The following is a 10,179-nucleotide window of genomic DNA, read 5'->3' as shown; positions in this document are numbered from 1 at the left end:
TTTATAGTGTGATGGTTACATGTCATACTGCACGGTAGGATCCCGATAATAATCTCTTTGCACATTCAGAGCTTTCAGAGTAACAGCCCATGAAGATACAGTATTTTGACCTTTGAGAGGATGCAACCAGCAAAAGTTTGGCATTTGTTTATTTATTTTTACAAATAATATAGTCAAATCAAAATAGTTTGCTGTTGATCAACTAATCAGCTACTCAACTAATCATTGCAGCTCTAAACTGAATCCAATTGTATTTACAGAAGCTTTAGTATCGAAATGTCAGTTTACCACATGATCTGTGGGCACCGTGGAAATTCCATCACTCAGTTTTAATGATACTTCTTCAGTTATATGAATAACAATCAAAGTGTAAACACTGTTGTGTAACAAACCTATGGCCTAATTATAATACTTTGACTTAGTCTGGCCGTACCCAAAATAAACAGTAAACAACAAAAAAATAACACTTGTTTGCTTTTTACATTTTATTTTTAAATAAAATACAATAGAAAAGAGAAATCTTAACACCATCTGATGATAATTTGTTGCTCTCCATGAGCTGCAAGTAGAAATTGTTTTCTGAAGATATGATATATTCAAATTATTGTAACCAAAAACATCACTGTATTCAATTTATCCCTGAGAGCACTTTCAAAATACAATGCATTTAAGATAATGAATTTCCAGAGTAAGGATTGACACTTGAAAAAGTGACTCCTAATCTGATTCCATCATGTCTTGTTAAAAAAGTGGCACCATGCACATCAAATAGCACTATTTTAGGTGATCGCTAACAGTCAAGAATGAAAAATGTAATATTTGTCCAATGTGCCCGTTCAGGTCAACACACATTTGTGTGCGTCACATGTAGTGTCCAATGAGAAGTCAAAACGTGGTGGTGGTATTAAATTGATATGTGTAAACCCCATATCCTCCGTTTATGAAATACTGCTACCACATAATAGATGAGTGAATCCATTGGCTCCCACCAAACACAGCGACTTCCACCTAATTATGACAGAGAGGTCAGAGCGGTGGGGTCAACTGGGTCATCTGTGATACTGTCAATAGCATTGTCTTTATTAGTGCTGCAGGCCTGGGTACCAACGTCATTAGCAAAAGAATCACTGTCACTGTCAATGGTGATGATGGTGGGCGATCGCTTCTCCGTGCGCTCATCACTCCTGTGCTTTTTGCTTTTTTTCTTGTGTTTCTTCTTTTTTTTGTGATGCCGTTTGCTTCGCTCGTGTGCGTGATCCTCATTGATGAGCTCAACACTCAAGCTCCTGCTCGTCTTTCTCGACCTCTCTTTGGATTTTTTCCGATGCTTCTCTTTGCTCTTTTTCTTGTGTTTTGTTAATGGTGCGGAGGCGTCTCCTTCACAGCCAGAGTTGGAAAGCGTGTTTTTAGATGGCTCCTCCAAATGTCTTGTTTTGTACTTTCTCTTTCCACCAGGCTTGTCATGGTGGGATTTACTTTTTGCTGAAGGAGAGCGACTGCTGGAAAAAGATCTTGAATGCCTCCTATCCCGTCTCACTGAGTCTCTGCTGTGGCTCCTGGAGCGAGAGTATGTGTACCTATCTGAGTATTTGTGACTACTGTAATAGTAAGACCGCCTCTCTGTATAATGCGTCCCACTGTCATTTCTCTCCTGGCCATAATGTCTATAAGACTGATCGCTCTGATAATTGTCTCTCCTTTTAGAACTACAGTCCAATTTTGAGTCTCTGCCGCTGTTGTAGGGATAATCTCTTCCCCTGGAGAGCGTGTTGACGCTGCTCTGGGAGATCACCAGCCTCCCGCTGTTGTGCCTGCGCTCTCTACTACTTGACCTCCTTCTTCTCCTCTGGTCTCTGTCCTTTGAACAGTGTCGCTCCCTGGACCTCTCATTACCATCAGAACCTCCATCTCTATCTTTTCTGTCTGACTTCCTGGATGTCTTGTGTCTGCTAGATGTCGGCGAGCTACATATTACTTTTGAATCAAACTGATGACTGTGGTCCATTTCTACATTCTCTGACTGTCCAGCACCTCTTGGATCACAGCTCTGCGAAGCAGGAGGACTGGCACTGGAGAAGCGGATGTGTTGAGGTAAACGAGGCACTTCCTCTGTATCTTCACAGTCAAACTCATCAGAGTCTGAGGAGAGCTGAACCAGCTCAGGAGTCCTCTCTACTGTGGGCTTGACAAAGCCTACGATGACACAGTCGTCAGGAGACAAACCCCCTTGTTTGTTAACTTCACCCCGAGTCATGTCTGTTTTGTTATGGGGGTGCATTTGCAGTGGAGAAGCATCAAACTCTCGTGTCTCCTCCTCTAAGCTGGTGTCAGAGTCTGAGTCGATGACTGACAGATGCTCTGCCCGGCTCTGCTCTGCTGTCGTAGAATATGAAGGTCCAGGAGTCTCATCATCCCACACAGAGTCCCTCAGAGTAGACAGGGTTTCTCCCGGGGGATCCAAATCCATTGTGAGTTCCTCGTCCTCTGAAATTGCTATCACAGATGAGTTGGAGCTGCTGTCTTCATTCGAGGAAGCGGCTGGGCAGTCGTACACAGCATGCTGGTCATATGCCTCCAAATGGAAGGGGGATTTTGCAAAGTTGATGAACTCATGCAGAAAGTGCTCTGTGCGCCCCTGGATGAATGGCCTGAGCTCTTCCTGAATAGCTCCATCTTCCATGTCGAAACGTGTAATGCGTGACATGATGATGTGCTGAACTATGTTTACCAAAGAACCGTGGGACCCATACAGCACACTGAGTTCTCTCTTTACCCAGGGGATCAGTCTATGTAGGCAGGCAGGATTTGTTCTGTAGAACTCAGCTGAGGTGTCTCGCGAGCGGCCGCCATCCCGAACAGTCCGGACCCTAACTCCTTGCCGATACAGCTCCCTCCTGAAGTTAACCATTTCCTGTTCTCGGACGCTGTTCACTGCTCTACCTTCACTCGCAGCTTTACGCTTGGCCGCCAGCCTCATCATCATGCGTCGGACGTAACGGTCCTGAGGTTGTTGGGGAGGGATTGTTGAGGCTTCGAACATTACTCCATTGTCTGGAGGTGGCGAGGTCCTTCCACTCATCGATCGGTGGACTCCAGTGAGAGTTGTGCGGTATCTAAACCGCACCCCCCCAAAAGAACCAAAGGAGCCATTGTTCACTGGCTGCAAGTCATACTTTTTAAAGTCTTGCTCTGATTTTATAGTGTGATAGATTGAATTAAACGGCTGTTTGCATAAAGGGCACTCTGCTTTGTTCTTGGACCACTCATGAATACAACGGAAACAGAATTTGTGCAGGCAGAGGTCCAGGTACGAAATGTTGTTAAACATGTCCAAGCAGATGGGACACTTGGAGTCTGGCGACACATCTGCTGACATGGCTTCAGAGGTTTTCCTCCTGCTACTCTTCTGGCTCTGCTGCAGGGCAATCTTGATTGCTGACATGATCTGACACAAAAAAAAGGGTTGAAATCAATATTAAATTGTAAAGTCTCTCATCTACAGAACAGGAAATGTAAGGCAGCCATCAATGTACTTTAAGTTTCACAGACATTTTACAGTTAAGTATAAAAATCAGCCCTTTAAACTTAAGTAGCTTAATTCTACAATTAACACTGCTAAAGCATAAAATACCTTTCCATTAACTGGGGAAAAACACACCAAGTAATTCATATGCAGTCAATTCATTAGTAAGCTAAGTCTGCAGGATGTGACTTGAACACAAAATTGTACATTTAATTTTATTTTTAATCACAGTGTGAAAACCTTTCAGTTTCAGCTGTGAACTTGCAGCACTAGAAATAAAAAGATAATGCACATTTCTGTATTGACACTAGTTTCAACCATACACTGTAGTCACTTCATTAGGTACAGCTGTAGAATGTAACGCTATTCAATACAGTCGATCTGCCTAAGAGTCTACATTTAGAAATATTATAATGTTCAGATTTTGTTAATGCCAACATAGAGGTGTGGGTCCAATCACATGTTTAAACACTGAGGTCATAGTTGGCGGGGGTGTGTAAGTGGACTGGATTATATTGCTAAGTTATTAAAAGCCTGACACAGCTCCTCTCGATCCACTCGTCTTTTTAAAATTGCTTATAAAACTGAACCTAATGAGCTTCCTAAAGTTAGAGCTGTTGTATTGTGTTGAAATACATTGTGCATGTGAACCCTGCGAGTGTAGATGGTGGAGGGTTAATGTCCATGTTCTTATCCAGATATTCTTCATCTTTCTTTTCATGATTAACAATCTCTCCCTTTGTTATATAAACAATACAATTTGATTCTTGGATCGTTTCCTTACTGTAAAATATAAAGCTGTTATGTACGTTTTAAAACAATACCAACTTATTTCATTACTACACTACAAACACCCAACTCAGTACAATTACATGTAAAACAAGTTGCCCTTAGAACATTTGAGTCTAGAGCACAAATACGTCATTAATATAAAAACGATAGCCAAACTCGAGAGCATGGGCAGCGTCATGGTGTCGTAATGTCAGCTCGTCCAGTGTCACCCTCCTACAGCAGATCAAACCTCCCTGTACATGAAAGATCCTGGAAACACTTTTCCAGCAAACTTCGTATCATAGTATTTAGAGGATCCGACGCGGGCGAGCTCGACATTAAACCGACGATTGTCTCCCTCCTTCTTCACCTTCGACTGTGTCATTTGTCGGTTTGTTAGCATATTAGCACGTTAGGCTACAATCGCAAAAGGCGCCGCCTGTTTGGAGGCGAGTGTTGTGGCGTCACAGCTGGAAATAAGTCGGTTCGAGTTCTGACACGTGGACGATATTAAACTCTTCTGTCAGGAAAGCAGTGCAGCTGACGATAAACAAACCCACAGTCTAGTTCCCGAACAGGTTGACTTGGTCGGCTAAAGTTAGCAGGCTAGCTAAGGCGGCTAAGATGCTATGTAGCTAGTTAGTCAGGACGTTTGAAAAGTTTACCTCCGAGTTCCTTTGACACGAACAATGGTGACGGTGTGTTAACCTTCTCTGTCCGTGAGAGACGAGTCCATTTCTATAAGATGTTTCGATCCTCAGTGACTGTTTACAAGCAGACAAAAGAAACACAACCCACCTACACGTATATATATATATATGTCTACATTCTAAATTCAACACGACACTTCCGGTTTTCACAATAAGAGACATCACAGCTATTTGAAACATCAAAGAAAGTTTTTTACAGAGAACACAAAATAAGTGATAAATAAATCACAAATAAGACTGTTGCATGTTTAGATTATTTTAGATTTACATTTGCATCCTTCATAGTTGCTCTGTTTGATACTTCTGGTACCAATATAAGTACATATTCCGGGTCTGTGGTTACCAAAATAAAACCCATTTAGGCCTCGTTTTCATGTTATATGACACCCACTGACGACTGGAGACAGCTGTACACTTTAAATACATATTTGTTTTTTTGTTTACTGCCCCACCGGGTCTTTTAGCACAGACTATACATTTGGCCACTGTAACTATTGTCCTTCAACAGTACATGTAGTTATTTCCACATTGTTTGTTCTTTCTGTATTGTATCCATCTGTATTTCTTCAACGGTCTTTCTGTTGCTTTTAACAGCCTAATTTCTTTAACTGGGAATCAAAAAACTTTTATTTCACAGTAGCAGGGTTGTCAATCCAGTTCAACTGCAATCTGAAGCATGTGTGAAATGTCATACCAGGCATAATAGAAGAATACAAATGTATTAGGCAGCATCAAAGCTCTACAGACAGTGTGCTCACTTCCCGGATATCCTGTGTATTTTTGTGTATGCTGTACTAGATTTCATATAAAGTGAAAATTCACATCTTCACTGATCCAGCTCTACAGAAAATATTGTTAATTCATTTCCTTCTTTCAACTAACATCTTCGTTTGTAGCATTTGAGTGTTTTCTTAACAATCCACCAACCCCAATACACCTACTTCAAAATGAAATGCATCAAACAAGCAGAGGTGTTTCCAACTGCTGCTCTGCTAAGGCTGTATTAACAAACATGTGTAAAATTGAAAAAAACTTTTCTAAAAATTCTAAAACAACTCACGGTTTACATTCAGTTGTAAAATCAGAGTCATGGCGATAGATGATATTACAATGTAATATTTTAATGGCATATACACAGTTTTTACAACACAAACTCAGGGACATTATTGAAATATTTCATCTTCAGTGATGGCTGTGGGTCTCGGGGAGATCTGGAACAACTTCTCCTGTCTCCAGAATGGTGTCACCCTAAACACGAAATCAAGAACAGAAATAATTAAAAAATATTCCTTTCCTCTTTAAAAATATCAAGCTATGGCCGTTAATGCAAGCTCATAAAGAGTTGTACATACAAGAAACCAAAATGACAGTGATTATAGCATAAATAAAAGCATAATGTTAGAATCAATAGATGAGTTGAACTTACTGGGAAGAGCCTGGGTTTCAGTTCCACAATACCATATGGCTTGGGCTGCGGAGGACAATGATACTGTTATTTAGTATGCCTACTGATCTATGCATTTATAAGCTAAAGAAAACACCTACATTATTCGAGACTTTTATGGTGAACATGGAAAATTTAAATTTTGCATATCCGTCATTCTAAAAGTATACGTGCTTTCTTTGCAAGTTACCTTGTTATAGGGCCTATATAATGATGCACTTTAGATACTAATATAAACAGTGGTGGAATTGTAGTCTGGGAGCACCGCCCCTCTGCTATGCATATAACAAACATAGGAGTTGTAGTGTAGCCCCCTTTTGGAACAGCAAGCCTGGAGTTCAAGTCATTGTAGGTAAAGCTACTATCAAATGGAAACACCACTGAGCATAGGTATACTGGACATATAAAACAAAACACAGTCAACGCCTGGGAAGTATGGAAGTTGAATATTGTTTCATCCACCCGTGTAAACATGCGTTTAAGACTGGGTCATGGTTCTCTTATCAATGCCCTGTAGTTGAACATTAATGTCCCTCAGAGAAATGCAAAGTCATCAATACAAAATATCAACAATTTAGTGGCACAGCTGAATTTCTAACTCTAATGATAAACTTCTAAGAGTCTTGAGTAATGTGATTCTGTTCAACAGTGTGTGCTCCACATCCTTAACATGTGATGTGATAGGTCCCCATTCTGTTTACTCTTTTTGTTTACCACCATGATCATTTTATTTTGCAATTTAACATAAAAAACAATGTCAAACATTTCTTTTAACTTACAGCAACATGGTATTTCACGTAGTAGTGAACAATCCAAGCAGGTATCAACAGCCGGGTTAATGTGAAAACTCCTCCTGTATACGCTTTGTAGGTCTGTAAGGAGATAAACAAATAAATATAGACAAAGTGAATTACACAATTAATAATTTTTTTAATCCTCACTGCTCCACATAGATCATAATTTAAACAGGTGCTTGTGCTCTCACACTAAGTAATTCATATATGCATGTAAAATATTTAGCTGTATATTAAGTGTTGGCCCTAAGTGGCTCTAAGAAACACAGAGAATTGTCAAGTGCTATCAAGTAAGATAAAGTAGGGCTGGTACAGTTAGGGGAACAAATGACAATATGTAAAAGGAAATTTTGAATTGAAAATAACCTGCAATTTGTGTGTAATAACACTAATGTTGCTTCCAGTCTATTTAACAGTCAGTCAGATGTTGTTGAACCAAAATTCAACAACATCTACTTTACAATGGATGGAATCATGGGTATCAATTGTACATTTTGTAAAGCTCTCTTAGGGCAATTTGGAAAATGTTGGCTGTATGTGATATATCAAATCAGTTTGTCGAAACAATTTTGACTCATTTTCTAAAGGCTGGAACACTAATTAACTCTGAATTCTCTAAATCTTAACTTAAATTGTGTGAATTCTGGAGGATAAACGTGAGATAAATTTAGGAAGATCTTTGCACCAAATTATAATTCTGAACAACATCTATCCAGTATCTTTCCCACTGATGAAAGGTCACCATACAGTTTGCCTGTACAAAAACACTGAAACAGCTGGCTTAGTGCTGCTTGGTGCTGTTAACTCTCTCTCTTTGAAAAAACAATGACAGAGCTCAGCAAGTATATTTCTCCAAGCAATTGAATTGAATATAATTGTTTTACTTGTATAGTGCCAAATCACACATTATCTCAAGGTACTTAACATAGCAAGTTTGAGTCTTTCCAAATAATATTATTAACATGTAATATGCACAGTAATTGTGGCATGGCATACTGCTAAGGCTAATAAGATGTCACCTAATCTAAATATAAGTTCTTGTTTTAAAACAGGGGTTAATATAAACTCTTAATATCAATATCAACTCTAACTAGATGTGATATTGTGCCTTTTTCCCAGCAGACATTTTAAGGTCAGGTGTTAAAAAACAAAGTCCCTGTTCTACTCAAATTATCAACTTAAATATGTACAGCTCTTGCTAATGTGAAATGTGAAGATGCCTGCACAGACACAAACAGCTGGGAGGCGAATAAACCTACATGTACCTGTTTGTATTGTAGCTCTCAATGTGCTAATGCTACTTCAATAAGATCAGCAGTTACAGTAAAAAACGTTTCTTCACTTATACATCACATATAAACTGTCATCACACGAGCATGCTTGTTGTTGTGTGGCTGTTTGCACGGACTCACATAAAGCCTCCACAGGCTCTTGGGCTCTAGGAAGCCAGCCCAGAACTTGGAGACGACGCCGGAAGGTTTGGCCTTGACCACGGGTTCCCTGGGGCTGAGCTCCTGGTCCTTCAGCCACTGTCTGCGGAGCTTTGCCAGCTGCTCGACACGGAGCTTCTCGTCCGGCGTGTACCCAGACATGGCTTCTTTTTATGGACGTTCAACCTCAGCACAACTACAATGACACCATGGAGGACACTTCCCTTCAGAGACCGGCGAAGAAGAAGAGGAAGAAGAGGAAATGTGGTCCAGATTGAAGAGATCGCCGGATTATAGTGCGACACCAACAGGGCAGGAGTATGTACTACATGGTGTTTATTTATTCCCCTGTTTGAAACATAGACTGTATATAAGGTTTGAAATGATAAGATAAAATAAAATAATCCTGTATTAGTTCCACTATAGGAACATTTGCAGTAGTCTAAATAGGCACCAGTAAGTAATAAGTAAGTTGCTATACGTGTAAGGATAATAATACTTAATGTAAGGAAATATAAAAAAATATGAATGGAATTAAAACTAATATATACAGTGTAAGAACAGGAAAAATATGTGCAGTGTGAGAATATGTACAGTGAATGGATTGCACATGAACCATTGTATTGTACAGACGTGAACCACACTTATCAGGATTAACTGATCAACTCAATAACGTTATTTATCCCACTGAGTGGAATTCATCTGGAATATCTTGTACAAATGAACATAAACAGATAGGCACAAGATACAAGGGAGCTAAATGGATATAAGAATATGCAAGAATATGAATAGAATAGATAATAAAGCTGTGGCAAGCTATGGCAAATGGCAATAATAAAGTTTTTTAAAAGTGGGCAAAAAGATCAGCTACAAAGAAGTAAAAGGTTTAAGGAGTTATTTACCATGTAAAAGACAGATCGCATATGGGATAAACAATTTGGAGTAGTGGTTAAAAAAAGTAGGTAAAACATAACAATGTCCTGATGGTAACAAGGAAAATTCACCAGTAAGAACATTTTCAGAAGACAAATCTCGACTATATTGTTCATGCTGCTTCTGTCTTTTACTGTGAGGCTGTGAAACCACCAGTTTAAAGACCATAATGACAATTTACAATAAAACTTCTTTTTGGTCAACTATTTATTATTGAAGGTGCTTTTGTGTTTATGTCCTTCTTTAACCACTAGATGGCGAAAACCACAAGGGTGACAAGGAAGTTGCACATTTTCAAGAGCAACAAGCCATTTGAAGGTAAAATGTCAACCTCAGTTCATTTGTCTCGACTAATACTCAGCAACCTGTGAAATGCTTTCACTTGTTCTGAAGGAGATTTAGCCAAGTCTGAGAAAAATAACCCATCATGATGTCAATAGGGATATCAGATTCAATTCTCTTTTCAATGATGAGTACAACAGAGTATGACAGACATAAACAGTCTACATCAGTCTTTTATATACATTCTATGAGTACAACCATGGCTGAGATGTGTGGCTCTAAACTTATGACA

The 10,179-nt window shown here is 39.4% G+C and overlaps 2 protein-coding genes across 2 annotated transcripts; both read right to left on the bottom strand.

Annotated features, from left to right (window-relative positions):
• Positions 1-470: 470 nt before the first annotated feature.
• On the bottom strand, positions 471-5,133 carry toporsa (topoisomerase I binding, arginine/serine-rich a). The gene is made up of 2 exons (XM_035183143.2): positions 4,960-5,133; positions 471-3,445 (listed from the first exon to the last, which is right to left on the bottom strand). The coding sequence occupies exon 2, from the start codon at positions 3,440-3,442 to the stop codon at positions 1,013-1,015; it is 2,430 nt and encodes an 809-aa protein (XP_035039034.1). The 5' UTR covers positions 3,443-3,445; positions 4,960-5,133; the 3' UTR covers positions 471-1,012.
• Positions 5,134-6,104: 971 nt separating this feature from the next.
• On the bottom strand, positions 6,105-8,930 carry ndufb6 (NADH:ubiquinone oxidoreductase subunit B). The gene is made up of 4 exons (XM_035165445.2): positions 8,655-8,930; positions 7,228-7,320; positions 6,431-6,475; positions 6,105-6,252 (listed from the first exon to the last, which is right to left on the bottom strand). The coding sequence occupies exons 1-4, from the start codon at positions 8,832-8,834 to the stop codon at positions 6,187-6,189; spliced, it is 384 nt and encodes a 127-aa protein (XP_035021336.1). The 5' UTR covers positions 8,835-8,930; the 3' UTR covers positions 6,105-6,186.
• Positions 8,931-10,179: the final 1,249 nt, after the last annotated feature.

The sequence above is a fragment of the Hippoglossus stenolepis genome, chromosome 2 (genome assembly GCF_022539355.2).
Source record: "Hippoglossus stenolepis isolate QCI-W04-F060 chromosome 2, HSTE1.2, whole genome shotgun sequence".
NCBI classification, from domain to species: Eukaryota; Metazoa; Chordata; class Actinopteri; order Pleuronectiformes; family Pleuronectidae; genus Hippoglossus; species Hippoglossus stenolepis.
Note: the sequence above shows the minus strand (reverse complement) of the source record. Positions and strands in the feature narration are given on the sequence as shown.

Bases quoted from the DNA above. Each gene is read 5' to 3' on its own strand.
- toporsa (XM_035183143.2), bottom strand. From the start codon at position 3,442: ATGTCAGCAATCAAGATTGCCCTGCAGCAGAGCCAGAAGAGTAGCAGG.
- ndufb6 (XM_035165445.2), bottom strand. From the start codon at position 8,834: ATGTCTGGGTACACGCCGGACGAGAAGCTCCGTGTCGAGCAGCTGGCA. The intron at 6,476-7,227 runs GTAAGTTAAAAG...TGTCCTCCGCAG, and splicing joins ACGTGAAATACCATGTTGCT to CCCAAGCCATATGGTATTGT. The intron at 6,253-6,430 runs GTAAGTTCAACT...TTTCGTGTTTAG, and splicing joins TGAAACCCAGGCTCTTCCCA to GGTGACACCATTCTGGAGAC.